Source organism: Rhodamnia argentea, chromosome 2 (assembly GCF_020921035.1).
Source record: "Rhodamnia argentea isolate NSW1041297 chromosome 2, ASM2092103v1, whole genome shotgun sequence".
Classification (NCBI taxonomy): Eukaryota; Viridiplantae; Streptophyta; class Magnoliopsida; order Myrtales; family Myrtaceae; genus Rhodamnia; species Rhodamnia argentea.
Window position 1 is genome coordinate 35,707,519 of NC_063151.1, and position 23,986 is coordinate 35,731,504.

General features: G+C 40.0%; 1 protein-coding gene and 1 pseudogene across 2 annotated transcripts; both read left to right on the forward strand.

Moving 5' to 3' along the window:
* Window positions 1-1,844: 1,844 nt before the first annotated feature.
* On the forward strand, window positions 1,845-6,404 carry LOC115737904 (annotated as a pseudogene).
* A 7,395-nt stretch (window positions 6,405-13,799) lies between these two features.
* Window positions 13,800-22,090, forward strand: LOC115746930 (exportin-T). 2 transcript variants are annotated; one of them, XM_048273947.1, is made up of 15 exons: window positions 13,800-15,808; window positions 15,923-16,012; window positions 16,146-16,235; window positions 16,334-16,438; window positions 16,708-16,767; window positions 17,265-17,327; window positions 17,406-17,501; window positions 19,481-19,645; window positions 20,135-20,308; window positions 20,470-20,532; window positions 20,627-20,725; window positions 21,026-21,172; window positions 21,467-21,575; window positions 21,688-21,763; window positions 21,849-22,090. In XM_048273947.1, the coding sequence occupies exons 1-13, from the start codon at window positions 14,102-14,104 to the stop codon at window positions 21,554-21,556; spliced, it is 2,949 nt and encodes a 982-aa protein (XP_048129904.1). In that variant the 5' UTR covers window positions 13,800-14,101; the 3' UTR covers window positions 21,557-21,575; window positions 21,688-21,763; window positions 21,849-22,090. The 2 variants fall into 2 exon arrangements, with proteins under 2 accessions (XP_048129904.1, XP_048129903.1); XM_048273946.1 differs by having other exon boundaries at window positions 13,801-15,808; window positions 21,467-21,763.
* The last annotated feature ends 1,896 nt before the right edge of the window (window positions 22,091-23,986 follow it).

A 23,986-nucleotide genomic window follows, 5' to 3' on the forward strand; every position in this document is an offset into this window, starting at 1 on the left:
GTCAAGTCTAGATGCGGTTGGCCCATGTTACCTTCTCCATGATTTCATCGGCATGTTGATGGAGGTCAATCACGAGGCCTCCGGAGCATAGAATTGAGTCCCCGAGCAATCCAGCGCGGTGGCCGTCGCATACAACGGCGAACGACTTAGGTCATCAACGGTAGACTCCGTTCGGGCTGGCTTCGAAACGTGGAACTCGAACTTGGTTACGAGAGACTCTCCGGTGGCCAGACAACCAAGTCTCCTTTGAGAGGTAAACCTAGACTTCTTAATACATCCATACTACATTCTTATTTCTATTAAATAATAGTTTTGAGGGCTTGGCCTCTCTGTTGATTTCCATAGTTAGCCTTGCAGCATGAATTAAAAATAAAAACAACGCAGTGATTGAAGGGTTGATGTGTAAATGTGCATGTGCTGCTGCCTGCTACAAGCATACAATAGTTGAGGAAATGGCGGAGGAAGTGGATCACTTTCTACGTCCCTGGGCAGTTACCCACGAACACGAGCTCATCCACCACCACCCACATGTCACCAGTCCCCATCGCCGTTTGCAAGCCAGACATTAAGGCATATTTGGTAACGTTTTTATTCTTCTGATTTTGTTTCCCGAAATAAAAAAAGAATCAGAAATATGTTAGTAATGCAAATGATTCTGATTCTGATCTTGAACAGATTTTTGGACCAAAAAAAACGAAAAAAAAAAGTTGATTCTCTAAACATGAACACTTTTGAGAATAAAAATGGCAATGATAGTCTTCTCTCACTTTTATAGAGTGCCTATGAGACGTGGGCCCGGTCAATCCAACCCGGTCCGGAATTTTTCTTTTTAATACAAATTTTGAAAATTAATAAAAAAATAGAAAATGGTTTTAAAAAATCCAAAAAATGGAAAATTCATAAAAATTATAAAAAAATGAAAAAAAAATCAGAAAATTCCAAAAATTCCAAAAAAAATCTAAAAAATTAGGAGATGGATCATTTCAACTGGCCAATCCTATTTTTGATGGTTTTTCCTTCTAATTTATTCTAAATGACGATTTTGTCCTTCATGGGCAAGTTGTTCCAAAAAATCACGAAAATTCCCAAAAAATCTGAAAAAATATGAAATGGGTCCATTCAACTAGCCAATCCTATTTTTGGTGATTTTGCCTTTCGATTTTTCCTAAGCCATGCTTGATTTGTTATCGAAGTATCATCCTGCATCAGTAACCATCCACATGGTATCCAAGGGTAAAATCGAGTCACCTATATGGCAAAGATGAAATTTATTCATTTTGGAGCAATAAAAGATAATCAGAGTTACCTCTTTCATCCTTTGCATATACATAGCTTCAAGAGAAGCATGGGAAAATAACAATTTTAGCGTATTATCCTTCCAAGGAACAAATATGAAGCATCCCTATTTTGGCTAAAAAGATGTCATGATGCAAGAGGATCTCAACCGTGAGGTCCGAAGAAAGTTATCAAATGTGATTATGTAATTATTTGATTTAAATGTCAAATCAAGAAGATAAATTATTTTCCGGAATAAAAATTTTGTGCGGTTACCAAACATGTTTCCGTTCCGAGAACAGAAATTTTTTGCGATTATCAAACACGTTCTGATTCTCTAAAATTCATCCAGGGAATATAATAAAAAAAATTAATTTTAATCAAAATCACTTTTTTGGAATAGAAGCGTTACCAAACAGGCCCTAAGTTGCTATATGGCGCCCGAGCATTGAGCCCTCCTCGAGATCCTATCCTTTCGTTCTCTCTCTCGAGTCGCGAGTCGGACCCGAGCTCGGGATGAGAAACCAACAATGCCGAGCTTAGATCCAACATCGTTGTCTAGAGCGACCATGAATCTGATGTCGCTCAAGGCTGGTGACACAATAGGAATGGGTAGCTGTCACAAGCAACCCGGCTTCAAGGAGAGAGAAAGTGACGGGTCACATGTGTGCCAATGGGTCCGTGAGGTGATGGGCAATGGCACCAAACTCGATGGCAAGGGTCGTCGGCACCGAGAGGGAGACGGCTTTGATGGTGGTATAGCGGGGAAGGTGGCGGAGTTGCCGGTATAGGCGGAGGAGAGAGAGAATGCTTAAAAATTTACTTTTTTCATTTTAAAAGCCAAATAGTTTGTGAAAAAAAAAATAATGTTGCTACTCGACAATATGAATGCATTGTTAGTTATTTCTGACCATATTGTTTCTCAATCAATGAGTGCTTTATACAAAAAATGCAGTGATGGTATATAGGTCTACGATTAAGATTGTACAATTTTGTACAGTTCTTGATAGTATTGTCAAAGAAGCATTTCTAAAAAAAAAAAATCACGCATGTCTCTATTAATGATAAAAAAAACATGTAAATTGACATGTCAAATTTAGAGGTGATATATCTCCCTTTTTGTATGTCCAACTTTCACCAGACACCGGTGCACCGTAAGACTATGCTTGCAAAAATTGTTGAAGATGCCATGGGGAGAGAAAATGCTTTCCAAAAATTTGTTTTTCAAATTTTCACTTATTTGGTTGGTCCAAAATGACAAGTTAACCGAAAACACTTTCCGATCAACGAAAATATTCATGCATAAAATCAGTAAAGTTAATTCTCCAATCTGAAGAGGTGAAAATATTTTCTTGAATTGCTTCTTTCGAGTTTTTTAGTATTTTCTTTTTCTTTTTCTTTTTCTTTTTCTTTTCCTCGGCCGGTCGTCGAGTCTCGACAACTACCGATAACAGGCCGTAGGTCCTGGCCTTAGTGATGACACGTGAGAGGCCACGGGCGTGGCCCGGTTATGGCCTGGTGAGCTCGAGGCCGAGCTTGGCCGTGGTCCGGCGACTGGTGAGGTAGAAGAAAAATAAAAATGAAAATAAAAAATTGAAAATTAGATATATTTTTTAATCTAAGATAAAATCATGAAATTGGAATCATTTTCCAAATAAGATTCAAGCACCAGAAAATATTTTCGGTCACATATCACTAAACAAACGAATACTAACCATTTTTAGGGAAAATGATTTTTCGAAAAGCATTTTCCTTTAGCATTGAGTTTTTCGTGAAACAAACGCAACTTAAGTAGTTAAAACTTCCACATTTCAACATTAAGTACGTTAATGGTATTATTTATTCGCAGAAAATATCTTGTTGGAGGAAAATGTTTTTCTTGATGGAGGATCATGGCGAGTTTTCAATTGTTTGGTGGTGTACTTGCAATTAAGACAACAATAAAATTTTTTCGATGTTCAAATATATTTTAAGAAATAATTTTCTCCGGTACGGTTGTATTCTATTCCTGTTATTAAACACTAAGATCCTATTAAATTGCTTGTATGAGATATTACTGACATAATTTATAGTTTTTATTTTATTTTTTATATTTTCAAAATAAATAGCAACCTACAAACGTTGGCAAAAAAAAAAAAAATGCAAATAATTAGTAAACTTAATGCCTCAGTGCTCACGCGACAAACATTCTCCATTCCAGCATCCGAACAGGAGTTATCCTAGAACAGTGAAGACTAATATAGAGAGAGGACGTAGATTGAAACTCTATGTAAGTGTGCGTGCGAAAAAGGAGCTTGGGAAAACAGATTTCTTCTACTTGAGATGGAGAAATCATTTTCCTCAAATTTTGAGGGAAAACCGTCTAAGAAATCCTAAACTTATTGCGCGTTTGCCAATTCAGTCCAAAATCTTTTAATTTTGTCAATTGAATCCTAAAACATTTTCATGTTTTACTAATTGAGTCCATTCAGCCAACATTGGCCAAAAATCGCTGACGTGGACGTCGGCCGTCCAATGTGACACAGCAGGGCAATAATGCGGATAGTTTTAATAATAATTTAATATTTTTTTTATTTTTTGCTTCATTTTTATTTTCTCTTTTCTCTTTTTATTTTTATTTTTTATTTAATCTCACTGTGGTTGGTTAGGGCCGTCATGTGTCTAAAAGAAAATTGATAATTTGAAAAACATATTTTTACAAATAATCGCTTGAAACGCTTAAAATAATGAATCAATGAAAAATAATTTTTCTTTATTCATTTTTGTAAGTACGATAAAATAGATCGTTTTTTAAAAAATATTTTTTAAATGATTTATTTTGTTGCGATGCAAACGGAATCTAAAAGTAAAAAGCTGTAACACTAAGATTACCGTGGGCGTAGGTGAAATTCACATTAACACCACTAGTTAGAGCACCAAATTTGGTTAAGAGAGTTGTCGGTCGAATTATGTACCTTTTCGTCTAATAAAATTTTCATACATATATATAAGTACTGATTACCAATCGATGTCAATGTCGACCCACTATGCAATCTGATCAATAAGATGTGTTTGATTTGTCCGAAGCATGTCGCTTGTTGCTTGCTTTAATACTCCCATATACAAAATCTAATTCCAATCGCAACATCCATTGCAACGTGGCTGTTATTTTCATTTTTCAATCATATTCACTCTGATTGACTGCTTTTATATTGCTCCTATTGCAAAACCATCCTTCCCTGAAAAGCTTCAACCCCGGCCATAATGCCCCCAAGGATGCTCTTCCTTGGGCGGCGTACGGCGTTGCTTCCCTAGCCCCCACCTTCCTCCTCCTCTCTAGCCATCTCCGCCGCCGCAAACTTTAGCTACGTCCCGGCCCAAGACCTTGACCCATCATCGAAAACCTTGATCTCATTGGCCCACTCCTGCACCGCTCAATCCAAGATCTCTCTCGAATATCCGGGCCCATCATGAAGCTTCGGTTCGGGTCCATTGACATGGTAGTGTGCTCTTCTGCGGACATGGCCAAAGCATTTCTCAAGATCCACCGCACCGTTTTCGCCTACCGGCCCAAAATCGCCGCAAGTAAGTACACAGCGTATAAAATTACACGGGCATGAAAAGGTCTCCCTACCGGCCATATGTTCAACGGGCCGGTAAAGTCTTCCTCGCACAACCGTTTGGTGCCACAATGCTTCAATCAATTGGGTATATAAGAGTGGAGGAGATGAGGGTGCTTACGCGAAATCTGTTCGAGGCGACGGGTCAGTCGATAAATTTGAAAGACCATCTTTCGGATCTTAGTCTCAATGTGATCAGTCGCATGGTCTTTGGGAAGAAGTAGTAAGTACATGAACAAGTCCGAGAGCTCCTACATCGTGTCAGCCGAGGCATTCCAGTAGATGATCGGTCGCTGAGTTGTTCTTCCCCAATGGAGTTCTCAATATTGGCGACTTTCCTCGACTTGCAGGTCGTAGTTTAGACACTGCGACGTGATATGACTAACGAACAAAATGAAATTTCAAATTTTCGTGAACGAAAGTAACAAGTGAGATCAATTTACGTGGTTTCCCTCCCGAAATTTTATTGGATCGACCGGAGGTGCGACAATTAATTCACACACTCACCGTTGGATTATTGACATGGGCGAGAATTTCGGTAACACCAAGAAGTTCGAAGACACATATCACTCGTCCAACGATAAATGCGTGAATTTTTTTATCGCTTATAATAATCATCGTCTCTTATTCGTCTCTCGCAGTGTTACACAAAGCGAATGAAGGCCGTGAGCAAAAAGTTTGATAGGCGCTTGGAGCATGTGCTGGATGAGCATGAGTCGGAGTCGAGGTTCACGAGGCCAAGGATATGATCTTCAGGGTGAAGATTGAAAGGCATGGGGTCAAGGCCTTGACCCAGGCACAACTTTTTGAATTTCACTTAATCCTAAACAAATTATGAGAAAAGATTCAAGATGATGATTGTGTAGGAGTCGATAGCCGGTGGAACAGAGGGCTCGGCTGCGTCCGTGGAGCGGGCAATGTCCGAACTCCTAAAGAACCCTCCGACATTAGACAAGGCAACACGAGAGCTTGATAACGTGATCGGAGGGGAGAGATGGGTCCAAGAAGCGGATGTAATGAACCTACCGTATTTGAATGCCATTATCAAAGAAACGATGAGATTGCATCGGGTGAGAGCATTTCTCGCGCATCGCTTTGCAAGTCGAGATTGAGAGGTTGATGGGTAAGACATACCTAAGGGCACCAGGGTCCTTGTGAGTAAATGGCGCATTGGGAGAGACCCCGGACTGTGGGACGATCCTGAAAATTTTCAGGCCCGAGAGGGTCATTGAGAAGACGGTCGATGGGAAGGGACAAGATTTCAAACTTTTGCCATTCGGATCCGGTAGGAGAATGTGCCCGGGTTATAATCTCGGGCTAAGAGTGATTCAGACAAGTTTGGCCAATCTTATACATGAAATTGCCTCAGGATATGACTAAGGAGTACCTAAATATGGAAGAGACTCCCGGGCTATCCACGCCCAGGCAAGAACCCATTAATTGTTGTTGCTGAGCCAAGGCTGCCAATTTCATCTTTATTGAATTTGTGTAAATCTCACGTTTAGTCTATTATGGTCTCTCTTTTTTGCCTTTTTGGTTTGATGTTGTTGCGGGTATCAAATAAAGAAATTGAAGGGTCAATATGTAAAAACATCGATTGCCAATGCAAATTATGTGAACTATACGTTTCGTAGAAGGAAAAAGCTATGATGACCGTCACACCAATCCTGACCGTGGGACGGTCCAATTCTAACCTCAATTTCTTTTAATTTTGACTTCCAGTATTTTCTTTTTTCAATTATAAGTTAAAATTAGAAGATAAAATTATAAGAGGGCCCACACAATCAAAAATGAAAATAACGGAACAATGCACCAAATATCCGCGTGATATGCTTGTCAGCCAAAAGTTCATATGTGATATGTACGCACTACATATGCACGTGATATTCTTGTCGGCCAAAATTTCACATTTGACTTGTACGCATCATATATCCGCATGATAAGAAGTCCACATATGACATGTACGCACCACAAATCCACGTGATATGAAGTCCACATTTCGCATTACAAATCCACTTGATATGCTTGTCAGCCAAAAATCTACGTCTAACATGTACGCAAATCCATGTCTAACATGTACGCATTACATATTCGCATGATATGTTTGTCAGCCAAAAGTTCGCGTCTTATAATTTTAGCCTACAATTAAAAAAAAAAAAATAGGCAGTCAAAATGATGAAATTGGATCAACAAGTGATGCGGTTTCATCAAAAGAAATTTCTGGTCCGAATGTGATCGTCCCATTGTTTGAATTGGTGAGACGGTCAGCCTAGCGTAATCCTTCGTAGAATTAGATGTCTTAGTCAAAACTGGCAACCCATTTTAAAGGGAGCATTTGTTTCACTAAAAACGTTTTTGGGGAATTCGCTTTTCAGAAATGAAATCATTTTTTCGAAAAACGGTTTGTTTTGATTTGTTTGGTGATATATTACCGAAAATATTTTTTCGGTGTTTGGATTTTATTTGAACAATGATTTCAATCTCATAACTTTATCTGAAGCAAAAAAGAAATTTGAATTTTTAAATTTCTTTCTTTCCTTTTTCTTCTCCTTTGTTCCTCCACTACGACCGGCAAGCCTCGAGGTCGCCGGATCCGGCAAGCTCAAGGCTTCCCGGACTCAGGCGAGCATAGAGGCCATCGGTACCAGCGAGACTCGAGCTCGTCGGTGGTCGTTGCCCGCCGATCACGGTGAGGGAGGGAAGAAAAAAAAAGATAAATAAAAAGAGAAAAAGGAAAGAAAGTGATATGAAAATATTAAAATATCAAAAAAATTATGATGAATAATTCCGGAAAGTGGTTTAATCTCTTTTAGATTAAGGAATTCACTTTCTTGATTTTGTACATAAACTTTCGTTGACCGAAAAGTGGTTTCCGTTGACTGATTTATTTTTCGATGAACCAAACGAGTGATAGTTCAAAAAACTAATTCTAGGAAAACGCTCCACCAAAAACAAAGGCATCTTTAGTGTCACTAGAACTAGAAAAGAATATGATACTTAGATGAATGAAATCAAGTACGAGTCCTGAATCTCGCTTTTAATAGAATATGAAGTTTCAGATCCCATTCCACTGATGGAAAGTCTACCAACACGAACACAACTTAGGGAGGGAAGAAAAAAAAGATAAATAAAAAGAGAAAAAGGAAAGAAAGTGATATGAAAATATTAAAATATCAAAAAAATTATGATGAATAATTCCGGAAAGTGATTTCATCTCTTTTAGATTAAGGAATTCACTTTCTTGATTTTGTACATAAACTTTCGTTGACCGAAAAGTGGTTTCCGTTGACTGATTTATTTTTCGGTGAACCAAACGAGTGATAGTTCAAAAAACTAATTCTAGGAAAACGTTCCACCAAAAACAAAGGCATCTTTAGTGTCACTACAACTAGAAAAGAATATGATACTTAGACGAATAAAATCAAGTACGAGTCCTGAATCTCGCTTTTAATAGAATATGAACTTTCAGATCCCATTCCACTGATGGAAAGTCACCCTCGTTGCTTTGCTTTTGTGCTGCCATAGACAGATAAAAGTCTCTCCCTCCTATTGCAAAGATTATTCTCCCCTCAAAGCTTAACAAGTCAACCCCTTCATAACACCCCCATGGATGCTCCTTCTTGGGCGGCATACGGCTTCGCTTGCCTTGCCGCCACCGCCTTCCTCCGCCTCCTTGTGGGTCAGCTTCGCCGCCGCAAACTTAAGCCACTGCACGATCCAAAACCGAGGCCTATCATCAGAAACCTCAATCTTATTGACCCATTCCCACACAGCTCAACCCATGGTTTCTCTCGAATATAGAGGCCCCTCATGAAGCTCCAGGTCCGGGTGCTACGATGTCGTCGTGGGCTTTTCCGCAGGCATGGCCGAAGCCCTTATCCAGACCCACGACGTCGTTTTCGCCTATCGGCCCAAACTCGCCCTGTGGGCCCTGTCTTGGACACACCCGTAAAAATCTACCTGACACGTCTGTTTGGGGAGCCAGGCTTCAATCGGTTGAGTACATAAGAGTGAGGAGATTAGGGTGCTTATGACAAATTTGTTCGAGACGAAGGGCCAACCGGTAATTTGAAAGACCATCTTTCAAATCTTGCTCTTAATGTGATTAGCCGTATGGTCTTGGGGAAGAGGTACACAGACAATCTGAGAGCTCCAAAATTGGGTCGCTTGAGGAATTCAAGAAGATGGTCGCTGTGGGGTTCGTGCTCAACAGGGTTGTAAATTGTAGGGATGGGCGGTTTCGGGTTCCTTACGGGTTTCACCTGGAACTTACCCGTCGGAACAGGTTCCTCATTTTTTGAAACTTGAAACCTACCCGTCACACTTTGGAACCTGAAACCTACCCTAGAACCTGTTCTAGGGTAGGTTCCAAGGTACCCGAGAACCTATTAATTTCTTTTATTTTTTTATTTTTAATTAAGTAAAATGAGAGTGAATGCTACAACATCTAAAAGAAAGTAGAGGTGAGTGATTTTAGGCTCTGTACATGTTACATTTAGAACCCGAAACCAATCCATTTGAACACTTTTATCATTTTTTGGAATCTGAAACCTAAAAATTTGTTTGGCTCCAAATTATATACTCATCATCGGATGTCATAGAACATTGTATGATCGTGCAAAAACATATACAAAAAAAATTATAAAATTTTATTTCATAATCTAGGGTTCAAGTTCTAGGTAATGGAACCCGAAGTCTACCCGTTGGAACAAGTTTCTCAATTTTTGGAACCTGGAACCTATCCCGCATACCTTGAAACCTAGAACCAGACCGGATCCTACAGTGCTTGGTTCCATGTTCTCAGTTCTACCCTGGAACCATGCTCACCCCTAGTAAATTGGGTGATTTCATACCTTGGCTGGATTTTCTCTACTTGCGGATCATAATTTAGATGGCGCAACATGATTTGATTGATTCAGGAAATGAAATCTTAAAGTTTCGTGCAATTAAGCGGGCCAATTCTTTTTTTCATTTTAAAAACACCAACTTTAGATTTAATGACGATTATGGGCCGAACTTTTTTTTTTTTTGTATCATAAAAAAAACACCAACTTTAACTCAAGTCCCAAACTTGGCCCATCTTAATTTGGAATCGTGAGTTGTATCCACGTAGCTTGCTGACGTGGATTCAAGGCATTATTCATGTCTTCTTATAACGAAATCCCATTTTGTTTATCCATTTCACCTCGGTCACAGCTTGATGGACGGCGATTAAGGATGGGTGCTAATACACGGCTTCAGATTCAAGTGAGACAACGGATCAACAAAGCTCATAACTATAGCCCCCCCTCCCCTCGAAGCTTCGAAACAGTAAGTCAAGGTTTTTTTCAAAGACATTTTTTTTAGGAAATTGTGGCTAAGCGCTGATGAACAATAATTGAAGTGAAAAAAACAAAAGAAAAGGAGAAAACTTAGCTACTTTAGGGGAAGGTTTGGGCTTGTTTCAAAAAAAAAAAAAAAAAGGCTCTACTCGTGAGCCTTGTGGATTTCATCTATGGCGTCTCTCCACAGATGGTAATACACAGCTTCAGATTCTAGTGAAATAGCAGAGGCTTACGGATGAAGTGAAGGAGACAATGAACAGCTTAAGCGTCATCCATCAAGCTGTGACCGAGATGAAGTGGATGACCAACTTCGGATTTTGTGCTAAGAAGACAATGAATAGTGCCTTAAATTCATGTTAGTCAGTCACATGAATAATGACGTGGAATTGCTCTATTGGACAATAATAGTTCCAAATTAATAGGGGTTAGATTTGAGGCTCAAGTGAAAGTAATTTTTTATGAGATAGCAAAAAGTTCGGGCCAGATTTATGACTCAAGTTAAAGTTGATAATTTTTTATGAGATAAAAAAAAAATTGGGCCATAATCATCATCGAACATAAAATTGATGCTTTTTTAGGGAATTAGCATGCAATTAAGCCGTGGACAATCGAACTAAGGCTTTCAACCGAAGGACTTTCGCCATCAACAGCGCACTTAGTTTGAACTAGCTTCAAAACATGGAATTCATACTTAGTTAACCCGACGGCCAGATGACCGAGGCCAAATGTACTTGAGTGCGCCGTCGTGCATATTACCTTTGTGGTTAGTCCCCTTTGTCGTGATTTTCCTAAAGGCGAACCATCGATGCAAAGCTAATAGATCATTAGACGGGTACCAACGGTTATGAGCGACAAATCAACTTTGGAGTTTTAATTAAATAATTTATTCATGCAAATCTATTTATTTTGGAATTGTCGATATTCTATGGCTGGTCGACTAAAAACCAAAGTAAAATATGGGAGAACATTTTACTTATGCGAACCAAAGATTCATGGATATAGGGACTAGGTTACGGTTGATTAAATCTAACGTAATTTGGGTACTTTTCTCTGTATTTCAAAAATATTTTGTAAGTAGTCTGGATAAATTTTAACGTTGAATCACTAACATGTGAGAGGTGATCACGTGGGTGCACAAACAAGTAATTTAACACTTAATAAATCAAAATAATAAATAAATTGCTAGAAAAGGGTAAAGAACCTCGATGTGTTACGCAAAGAAAAAGTGAAGCTTTATTAACATATAATGCACCAAGCGTTTTGCAAAATATTAACTAAAGACCAAGCAGATGTCAACACCAACCTCGTGTATCTTTGGCCAGAGTCGAAGAACCGCAAGAGGAGTTAAAAATTACCCACTACCTAAAGAAGAAAAACTACTCAAATTCATTGAAATGCACATGGCGTGTGCTGAATCTAGTGCATCATAAGTTCTAAAACTTATTAAAAAAGTGTAGTTAAATCTTAAAACTTTAAAAAAGTAAGACCAAATCCTAAAATTTATTGAATCGGTGCAATCAAGTCTCTTCGTGAATTCCGTCTAATAAGGCTGATTAAAAATGCCGATATGACTTTTTTCCATTGTTTTTTTAACACAAGTGACACCACGTGTCATTTTTATTATCTTTTGCAGATAGAAAGAGCTGGCGTGGCATCTTCTTCTTCCTTGGTCCAACGCTCTTTTCTTCTCTCGAGCTATCCCACGGCCGTTCTCAAGCTTTCAGCTCAAGCTGGTCAAGAGCTTTCAGCTCGAGGCCATGGCCATTTGAGCTCGAACCTCGCGGTGGCCATGGCCGTTGGCTGCTTAAGCTCGAACACTACCGTATGTGGACAATGCAGGAGCTCAGGCGGCCCAAGTGTAGGATACAGATGATGCAAGGCCTTTCCGAGTTCTTACTTCCATTAGCTCAAGTTTGATGGATGCCTTGGCATCGGCACACTCTAAAAGGCATCACATTTTGCAAGGAGCATTTCTCCTGCCCTAAGGCCTGTTGGAGTTGGCGAATACTTCGGGGACCCTTGTTTCTCACACCGGGTACGCCCACGTGAGCTTAGGGAAACCGAAGTGTTACCCAACGACATATGACCCATACGCGCGGGATGCGGGGGTTCGGGGGGCAGCGCCCCGACACGTGTGTCCCATTGCCCGGTCACGGCGGCGGGGGTTCGGGGGCGGCGCCTCCCGACGGGGTTCCATTGCCCGGTCCGGGCCGGACGGCCGCCCGCTCGCCGGTGAGCGAGCGGGGTTCGGGGCAGCGCCCCCGAAACCTCTACGGGTTTGGGCTTTTATTTAAGCTGGCCCGTATGGTTGGGATTAAGAGATTTAGGTTTTTTAGCCCGTTTTTTGGGCATATATATTTTGCTCGGTTTTATCATTGTAATATGTGAATTGGCTGTAAACCAAAAAAATATAGTGAAATCTCTTTGCGGGACGTAACCCTAATCTTGGGGTGAACCTGGGTAATCTCGTGCGTTTTTCAATTTTTCTCGATTCTCTCGTGTGATCGTCGATTCGGTTCCGATAAATCCCTTCAAAGCCCGCGTCACTTTTGATCCACCTTTCTAGTTCTTGACCAAAGAACGCATTTGAGAGAGTCCCAGTTGGGTGTCCTGATTGAATGACATTCATTTACGGCCCGAAGTGAGTTCCCTTGACAACTTAATTGAAGTCTCGCCCATCGTGACCGAAATTCAACAGGGACTAGGCATAACCACAATAACGGGTTTGTGTGAAATCATTTGGGTCACAAGAACACATGTACTAACCCAGCGTCCGCCATCACTGTCGGCCACTCGAGCTCAATTGGCCATGGCCACGAGCCTCGAGCTTGATTTGGCCAGATTCAACTTCGAGTTGAAACGGCAATGGCCGCAAACATCGAAGCTAGATTTGGCCTCGGTGGCCATGAACATCGAGGTGGGCAAGCTCCGCTGCGCCACTCGAGCTCGACTCCATTACATCCAGGCTCCGCTTGCAAACTTTGAGTTCAAACTCAAAGCCGGGTGTTGAGCTCCCCGAGCCAGTCGAGTTTGACCTCTAATTTGGGCTTGAACTCGACCAAGAATTCGCGATCGAGCTTAAAGAGCGCGGAGAAGCCTGGACAAGAGAAGGTGTAGAGGCGGGTAACTGGGGCTTAGCAGCCAACGGCCATGGCGGACATTGTGTTTTGAGTTTTGAACAAGAAGATGAAGATGAACAATATGCACGAACTGCTTTCTCTCATTGTTCTTAACAATATCGTTCTCTAATCACATCGAAATTTTTTGTGATTTTCCTTGTAAGGAGTCCCGTCGATATTAGTGGAAACGAAATAGTCAGAGCCCTCAAACGTGCGGGCAGCATCGATCCGTGTCGTTATCATCGCAGAGACCATCGAAGCTGTCTCCTATGAATCTATAAATAAATAAATTTAAAGGAAAAAAAAAAGAGGCCAAGTCCAATCATTAATTTCCTCGAAATTGACAAAAATTACGAAACCGCAGATTCCTCCGACCTCCAGGGTTAATTCCGTCTTTTCAATTGTGAACTCCTCAAATTACTGTTGTGTCCATAATTTTTTCTCTCGGAAACTAAAACTATAAATAGAACCCCAAAAATCCGAAGTCCTCCCAAGCACAAACCCTACTCTCTGCGCTCTGTTCCACTCCCACTCCAGCGCACAATTTTGCCATAAACCCTAAGTCCCGACACCCCCTCAAATTCGAAGACGTCACTCAATTGATCTGAATTTCGATTAGGTAAAAGCACTCGATCCGTCTCTACGCCTTCGTCTTCTCGCGCCATTAAACGCCGGAAGTTGAAATTTTCTGGGATTTTTTTAGCTTATAGCTCAAGTAAGAGGACATCGAAGAGAACTTTTTTCACCGGTTGGTTATGAAGTTGTGAGGGTTTTATTTTTGGGAATGGACGATCTCGAGAGGGCGATCATTGTTAGTTTCGACCAAACGGGGGCTGTCGATTCGGTGCTGAAATCGCAGGCGATCAATTTCTGCCAACAAATCAAGGATGCCCCGACGATATGCAGGCTCTGTGTGGAGAAGCTGCGGTTTTGCCAGATTGTTCAAGTCCAGTTCTGGTGTCTCCAGACTCTGCATGAAGCCATCCGTGTAAAGTACTCGTTGATGAGCTCGGAAGAGAAGGATTTGGTTAGAAAATCAGTGTTTTCCATCGCTTGTTGTGATGAGGAAAGTGGCGGCATTTTGGCGGGTCCTATATTTATTAAGAATAAGCTGGCCCAAGTGATTGTCACTTTGATTTACTTTGAGTACCCTTTAATTTGGTCGTCTGTGTTTTTCGACTTTTTGGCCCACCTGAGCAAAGGGGGAGCTGTGATCGACATGTTCTGTCGCGTTTTAAATGCTCTGGACGATGAGTTAATTAGTTTAGATTACCCGCGGAGTAATGAGGAAGTGGCTGTTGCTGCACAGGTTAAGGATGCAATGAGACAGCAGTGTGTGCCTCAGATTGTCAGAGCATGTTATGACATTCTGTCCATGTATAGAAATTCTGATAGCAAAATATGTGCCACTGTTTTAGATACTCTGAGAAGGTACATTTCCTGGATTGATATCGGCTTGATTGCTAATGCTGTTTTCCTTCCCTTTTTGTTCGAGTTGATGTTGTTTGATGGGATATCAGAACAATTCCGTGGGGCTGCAGCAGGATGTATGTTGGCTGTTGTTTCTAAACGGATGGATCCACAATCAAAATTGTCTCTGTTGAAGAATGTTCAGATAAGTCGTGTTTTTGGTTTGGTATCTGACGACAGCAGCTCTGAGTTGGCATCAAGAGTTGCTTCCCTGCTTACGGGATATGCTGTGGAAGTTCTGGAGTGCTCCAAACGGTTGACTGAGGAAACGAAACGAACTTCATTTGAGCTCTTGGATGAGGTATTGCCCTCTGTTTTTTACGTAATGCAAAATTGTGAGGTTGATACAGCATTCAGCATTGTGCAATTCTTTTCGGGTTATGTTTCTGCTATGAAGAGCCTTTCTCTGTTGACGGAAAAACGACTTTATCACGTGAGTCAAATTTTGGAAGTGATCCGTTCTCAGATCCGTTACGATCCTATGTACCGGGATAATCTTGACACATTGGACAAGATTGGGAGAGAGGAAGAAGGTAGGATGGTGGAGTACAGGAAAGACTTCTTTGTACTACTTCGAAGCATTGGAAGAGTAGCACCTGATATTACCCAGGCATTTATTCGGAACTCATTGGATGCTGCTGTCACCTCTTCCGGTGGGAATATTGAAGAGGTGGAAGCTGCTCTTTCCCTTCTCTATGCTCTTGGAGAGTCATTAAGTGAGGAAACGATTAGAAGTGGGAGAGGACTTTTGAGTGACTTGGTGCCTATGCTTTTGGCAAGTAGATTCGCATGCCATTCGAATAGGATTGTTGCACTTGTTTATTTAGATACCATTGCAAGATATGCAAAGTTTGTCCAGGAAAATAGCCAGTATATACCCATGTTACTGGCTGCTTTTCTTGATGAAAGAGGTATACATCACCCAAACATCAATGTGGGTCGAAGGGCAAGTTACCTATTTATGAGAGTCGTGAAGTCGTTGAAATCAAATCTTGTGCCCTTCATAGAGACTATACTGCAGGTAGTGGGATCAACCTCCTTTTCTCCTTTGGAATAATTCGCATTTTATTTTGCCGTGCATAGTTGGCAATTCCCCATTCTCTGTTCTCCATTTGAGGCTTCTATTTGTTGACAGAGCTTGCAAGATACGGTAGCTCAATTTACAAATGTTGATTATTCCTCAAAAGCACTTTCTGGTACTGAAGATGGCACTCACATTTTTGAGGTAGTTATTCTGTCTCTACATTTTCTATTATGTGAAGACATGCACAGATGTTCTTTGAATGTGCTTGACTTGGGGGTAGATATAGCCACCAAGCTTATTTTTCGTGTTCTTATTTCGACAAGAAATTTCACAGGCAATTGGTATATTGATTGGGATGGAAGATGTGCCTCTGGAAAAGCAATCTGGTTATCTCTCTTCACTGCTGACTCCTCTTTGTCATCAGGTTATTTTCATAAGCTCTATTAAGGAGCTCCCTCTCTTCTCAAGCTGCTTATTTATTAGTTTGTAATTGGCCTTTGAACATGTTATGTGATGATCCAGGTTGAGGGCTTGCTGTTGAATTCCGAAACACTGACTATAGAAGAGGCACCGGGGAAAATTGCCACCATTCAGCAAGTTATTATGGCTATAAATGCCCTTAGTAAGGTCTTTATTCTTTTTCAACCTCCTGATTTCAACTATCCAATCAGTTCTCTCTCTTTGCAAAACCTCAGGGTAGTTTTGATATTCACATCTTGATTTAAAAATCTGCTAGTTTGTTTGGACTGCTGGATTGAGAACATCAATGTTCTTACACCATTTCTACTTCCCTCCTATATGCCGAAGTTATTTTCTGTGAAGTTGAGCAAGCATTAAAGCTTTATAGCTTCTCTCTTCTGTGATATTTTCCCTTAATTTGGAGTGGTCAATTTCAGGGCTTTAGCGAGCGCCTTGTGACAGCTAGTCGCCCTGCAATTGGTCTCATGTTCAAAAGGGTAGGTTGTGTTGTATATCTTCTCTTTTGCATTGTGTGTCCATTGCTGTATTACATACGTGATGCCATGATATTCTTATGTTGATGGTTAGAGGTGTTTCAGGATTTTAGGATAGGTCCCACTTTTAATTTCTTGTTTTTATATGTATATCCTTGGATGGAAGCGAGACTGAACGTTGTACTTCCCAAACTGAATGTTGTACTTCCCAATCTTTTTATTGCAGTGGGCTATTTATCTACTCCTAAATTTCTCTGTATTTCATGGCTGAATATGATTGTCACTAAGTGCGATGTACTTTAGGCTACATCCCAACCCATAAAATGATGGTCTGTCTTTGGCTGGAAACTCACATATTGATGACGTGCTGAACACAGACATTTATGTGACCTTTTCTTTTGGCTATCAGATATTTATTTCACTTGAAATGCATTAGCACAGACAGGATCTTGTATATTTGATGTAAACGGTTTAACTTGTTTTGCTGTATGTCAATCCAGACATTGGATGTTCTCCTCCAAATTCTTGTTGTATATCCAAAGATAGAGCCTCTGCGATCTAAGGTAAGATTGAAAGTACAGGTGAAATATGCTTTATTCATCAGTGAAATAAACATGATGCAACTGTCCATTCTTACTCAGGTTATGTCATTCATTCACCGCATGGTGGATACCCTTGGAGCATCCGTTTTCCCTTATCTTCCGAAGGCATTGGAACAGTTGCTTGCTGAAATTGAGGTACAAAATAATTTCTATGAGTTGGTCTTTTTTGTTTGCTATTATTTAAATGGAGAATGTCATTGCAGTTTGTGGAATTTCTTCATAATTAAAACATCGAGTGAGCTTGCATAGGGTGGCCATTGAGCTAGGTGATTTAATTATAACTGCAAGTTGGTAAGTGACAGATTCATTGAGTCTACATAAAATTACTTAATTGGATATGTTTGCCTAATGAATAAGAGCTACCCCAGGTTGAGCTGTCAAGGGAGATTGTGCTAAAATTTGATTTATTCATGAGAGAACTGACTCTGGTCGAACACTTTGTATGACTGGTTTAGTTCCTGCTGGATTCTTTGAAGTATTATTTGCATATACATTTCTTTTTTCTGTTTTATTAACCTGTTCTCTATCCGTTACAGTAGCTTCATTAAGTGGGTCGTCTGAAGCTTTTGATTGACAAATGGAAACATCCGTCATGCTTTACTATGACAAATTGTGGAGGGATGAGTTACTTCATTGTTGGCGTACACAGAGATTTGTTTGAATTAGAGTGTGTTCATTTGTGATACGAGAATCCCTTGCTACTCCATAGGGATTATTCTTTCAGTTGTCTTAGTGCCTCAAACATGGCACAGGCTTGTGAAATCAGCTTGGAACCATCTCCATTGTGTTTTCTTTGCGTTTTGTTGGTTTGTTTATTTCCCAAACCTTCTTTGTCTGGGGTCTGAAGGTCAGCTTGAGGTGATCTAAGCATGATCTATTGATTTGACTGCCTTAAAGCTATGCTATATTTGTAATGTGGTTCGAATGGTTTTCTTGCCAAGGAGACCAAGAACCCCAAATCTTCAATTTCAAAACGAAGTTCAGAAAATTGCTGGTTTTATATTTGTTTATTCAGGTGAACTGAAATTATTTGAACTGAATTGGATTGGGTAACCAGTAATCATTGTGTTGTGTTTGGCCTCCTGGAAGTTGGAACGATTATTCGGATATCCACTGTTTTTCTCATGTACATTTTGGTGACATAGTAGCATAAGAAAATGGAAATTTTAATATCCAATTCTATCTGGTGTTTGGCGTTTGGCATATACCTTATCTATGCTCGATTACTCTTTTTCACTGAAAATGACGTCACTAACTTTGGAGAAAACTTAGTATATGTGCAAATAGCTTCTTCTATAGGGGATCATGTAGTTGGTCCATAATCAGGGATCTGATTACTTTTTGGTGGTTGGTTAATGTCAGTACCCCACAGAAATCTGTGGGCTGTCAGAGAAGGAAGAATTTGTGACAGGTTGCCCCCAAGCTTGGCGACCTGACCACTCTTTGTCAAAGGAAAGAGACTAGTGGTTGCATATAAGCAATTTGAGAACAGGTGCTGAGGTGCTGTCACTGACTGGCCTGAAGCATACCTTTAGCTTTAGGCCGGTGGAGGCAAAGAGAGGATTATCTATCCATACGATACGATATTCCTACACAAATAGAAGATCTCACGTTATTAAGTATGCTGTTTATGTGGCAATTGTGATTGGACAATGTCTGTGATTATACTCACTATGGGGCTGTTAAGCTCCCCAAGTTTTCCGTGCAAATTGGTTTGTAGACCCTTTTTTTAACTGTTAACTTCTATCACGTTTTTCTCCATATATATGTCTTCCACTCTTGGCTATATATTTTATTAGGCCTATATATGGGCTACATCCACCCTTTTAGTATGTCCACTGTCCAGCACTCACCAGACACTGGATAGGATTTTAGAGATGATATATCTGATTCGCAAGGGACTATCTAACTAATTTAAAATAGCATTAAGCAAAGAAGAGACTTTGTTCTTAATCAGGCCAGCCTTGTGGTCAAGTGAGCCTGCTTATGATAAGTAGTTTCCACATGCTCATGCACTCCTAGTGAACATGGTTTTTATCTACTAAAAGTTTGGGTGTTAGTTATTTCATTGTCTCATACTCAGATGGTTGATGTTAGTCTGATTTATCTTGCAGCCTAAGGAGATGGTTAGTTTTCTTGTGTTACTTAATCAAATAATTTGTAAGTTCAACAACCTGGCACATGATGTACTCGAGGAGGTGTTTCCTGCCATTGCCGGAAGGATATTCAGCATCATCCCAAGGGAAGCAATTACATCAGGCCCCGGCGCCAACACCGAGGTAGGGAGATGCATCACCTTCTGAGATTTTATGGATGTTATGCTCAGTGACATGGAACAGTCACAATCGCTATACAATTTATTTGGACTACAAACTTGTCAGTTTTAGCAGGTATACTTCTGTAGAGATAAATTTCTTCATGTTCTGCACCCCCTTAAGTTTGCCATGATAGTATCTATTATTTTGGGGGACGGTCACGAATGCAGTTAGTTCAGCAATTAATAAGTGTATCACCTTTGGAAACTTCCAAACTTTGCTTGGCGAGGGAAAGGTCTTTAAAATGTGGAATGATCATCTTTGTTGAGAAACGACCTTAAGTAAATTCAGCGCAATGCCATGGTAAAAGGAAAAAGGCAGGAAAAAGAAAATATCAAAGAGTGTTTCTTTCTGGGACAAATTAATTGTTCCGTAAGGGGCATTCCCTTTAAAAGATATGATACTAGTTGAAATTGTTGTGCACTAATCTCTCTCTCTCTCTCTCTCTCTCAGGAAATCAGGGAAATTCAAGAGCTTCAGCAAACTTTGTATACCTTTCTCTATGATATTGTTACACATGATCTTTCTTCAGTTTTCCTTTCGCCCAAAAGTCGCCATTACTTGGATCAAGTGATGCATTTGCTACTTTACACAGCTTGTAATCATAAGGACATTCTTATGAGAAAGGTACGTGATGCAATCTTATATTCAACTTAAGCTCTCCTCTCTTATTCACAGAAAATGTGGAGACGTACAACTTCAAAATTCTAATTTCTGTGGTTCAGTAATTACAATCACGGCTAATGGGGCCATGACGCAATTCAAGCACGTTTTGCTTCTGTTTGTAGGCATGTGTGCAGATCTTCATCAGACTTATTAAAGATTGGTGCAGCAGGCCTCATGAGGAAAAGGTTCTTGCACCTTTTCTGCCAGTTTTATGCTCGTCGTATTGTCTTTGGTGATTATGCACAAATTAATTGATCAGAAGCATGTTCTCTTTTTCAGGTACCTGGTTTTCAAAAGTTCATGATCGAGGTTTTTGCGACCAACTGTTGCTTGTACAGCGTACTCGACAGATCTTTCGAGTTCCGAGATGCAAATACTGTAAGCTAATGATGTGGTTGTTTCTTTTCTATGTTTTGCCATTTATTTCTATGGAAAATTTGTGGCGATCACTGAGTTGATGTACAAATATCGAGCTACTCTATTTATTTCCCTGGAGCAATAATAGTTACATAAGGGGATTGAATTACAAATGGGTATATTAGGTCTTACCTGTTGTGAACACTCGCCTTTAATTATTTTATGCTCACTCAAAAAATGGGATTGTTGATAGAGCTTTTAACACATGCCCTTTTAGTTACTTCTACACCAGCAACTTTTGATACATTGTTCATTTGGCAGCTCATATTGTTTGGAGAAATTGTATTGGCTCAGAAAATCATGTATGAGAAGTTTGGAGATGATTTCCTCCTCAATTTTCTATCTAAAGTTTTTCTGACTACGCACTGCCCTCAACATTTGGTGGAACAGTATTGTCAAAAGTTGCAGGTGAGGAATCTTATGTAGTATTAGTAACAGGTTTTACTGGAAATTATAAAAGTTGTACACTTTATTGTCTGTATCTTTTTGTGAATACGAAGCTGTTTCCATTACCACCACGTTTTATTTCCTTATTCAAATTTGTAACTGTTTTGTGATGCGTAAAGAAAGAGGCTTTCGGGTTTTCCCTTTGATGATATGCATGTATAGAAGCTTGTAGTGGAGGCCACTGCTTACTGATTGGAATCACTTTCCTGATATAGTCTGCTTTCTGCTCACCAATTATTTTGTCCCTTTCTGCAGGGCGGTGACATAAAGTCTTTGAAATCATCCTACCGTTCCCTCATCGAGAACTTAAGACATCAACAGAATGGAAGTCTTGTTTTCAGATAGCATAACCATGGCTAGAGATATAGGTGACTTCTCAAATCATTTTTTGCATGCACAGCCCTTAATGTGGCAATACAATTTTGCCCGAGGTTGGAACTGAATGTGGCTGTTCATGAACCTGGTCCGGTTTTCAGTAACTGGAGATGTTGTATATTGCGGCTTCTCTTCTTTGTATATAGCTTTTGCTGTGACAAGTCCATGACAATTGAGGTATATACTCAGGGTTTGCTTCAAATTGGTATAAACTGAAGAATGAGGAGAGACTAATATGGTCGTTTCACTCTATCTTGAACAGTTTGTACATACACGGGAGCACTACCTGAAGATCAATTTCTTTGGCAATTCTTTATATTTGGGGTCAAATTCAAGTTTCTTGTATCAAATTCATTCAGACTTAATGAAAGAAAGAGAGTGAGCATCTTTTGGTTCTCTGTCGAAATCATTGTATGCTTTTATCAGTGATAAGATCCTTGTTCCCCAGCTTATTACTTTTTGGCAATTCGCCACACACAGTGAATCTACTTTAATTGGATGAAATCTTGAAGACGATGAGATGGTGCTTTCCTTGATCAGGACTTTTCTATTAGATTTTCGGTTTTCGGAGTGCAATCTAAGAGCATTCTGGTTTTTGCAGTCATTTGAGAGTCAGGGGAGCGATGGAGAGGCCGGTCGAATTAAAGCGGAGAGGACTGATAATGCTTAGGCTGGACTGTCTGTCAGACTTGCTTAATTTAAGGTTTAAAAACGCTAGAACTTTATGAAGTCGCCCATAAAGCCTGATATGATATAGAAATAGATCACTCCATTTCCTGAACATACCTTTCCTAGAGCTCGAGACAACATGTTAAGCATCTCACTTGTTAGCAGCTACGATAGTCTCTAAAAGAATCAATATATAATATTTAACATGATAATCTAATGGCTCTATGATAGACATCAAAAAAGTTCAGTAACAGAACAGTGTATTAACAATGTAATCTCATAATGCATACAACTTTCATCTTCTTGTGGCCCCAAGGAGGGATCGGATCTTAATTTGCAAGTAGGGGATTCTCTAAATTTGCATCTTTGACCTAAAAAATTATAGCAGCAATTCATCTTTGTTGTTTCCTCAAGACAGTTCCGGTTCGTCGTGCATGTATATTCCTTTGAATAAGAAACAGGTATCGGAAATGGACAAAAAAGCTTTCAGAACATTATCAAATGCTTTCTCAATCACATCAGCGAGAATTTCCTCGTTGGTTCCAGGACGAACGGAGATATGAAGCTGTAGATATTGTAATTATTAGAACATTAATGAGTAATTACGTGTAAAGAACTAACGGATGCTGGATTTGTCGCACGAGTGAAACGCGGTGCATTCATCTGATTCGTTGTATTATGCTACTACTGGCCGCGTTGTAGCTTTTTAAGGTAGTGTGTGTTGTCTTGGGAAACTTGTCAGAAATTAAGTTGACCTGAAGTCTCTTTTGTGGCGTGAAGCGCCTGGCACCTATGTTTTGTCATAAGAGGGATTTGAAACTGCTAATCCACCTGCTAATGTTTGGACAAATATGGTAGACTGAATTGCGGAGAAACTCGGTGATCAGTTCGGAATAAGCCGAAAGTACGACGAAGCCTTAGGAAATTTACCAAATTTTTACCAGACTTTGTGCCCTCGTGTCTTTTCTTCATAACCCGTCAACAGCAAATGTTGATCTTTTGAAGGCAAGATGGGTTTGACTGTGAGCCCCATGTTTGTATAGTGACAGAGTCCCAAGCTCATTCAGACAATAGAAATCGAGAGGTTAATATCTTTCATTGGCACGTTTCGGTTGACCGCCTAGTCCTTGGCGACTTGGCCAAGTTCTACAAAACCTCGAGTCAAGTTCAGACTCCACCCTTTGTTTGAACTCGAAGTGTCAATTTCCCCTCTCTTTTCTCACACAATTTTCCCAGAAAGTTCGCAGCGCCAGCCAACTTTGTTGAGGTGGGCTTCATCGTTGAAGAACCTTGAGAATGCTTGAAAGATCAAAAAAGAAGAGAGAGATTGTCTTCCATGCCCATGAAAGTGTACGGGAGAAATGATACTTCCCATCCACGGTGAACAGAATTAAGTACTCCATATGAAACACGTTCTACCTAAACTTGTCACCATAATCTGGTGGAAAAGCAAGCTAAATTAGCATTACTATATAGATCAGTCACCGTTAGTCTATCTAGAGAAAAGGAGTAGTCTTTTCATATATTCTGAATCAGCTTTCGCCCGTCAAGATTAAGTCTATTTGCTCCTTAATTCAAAGTCATTTGTCGCGGACCGACTTTATCCAAATCACTCAAAAAGAACGGCGTGTGAACTTACCAAGAAGTATCAGCTGATAACATCATGAAGTTAAAATAAACTAAAGGAAATCAGAAATCTAACTTTTTGCTTCTGGAAAGCAAGGAATTCGA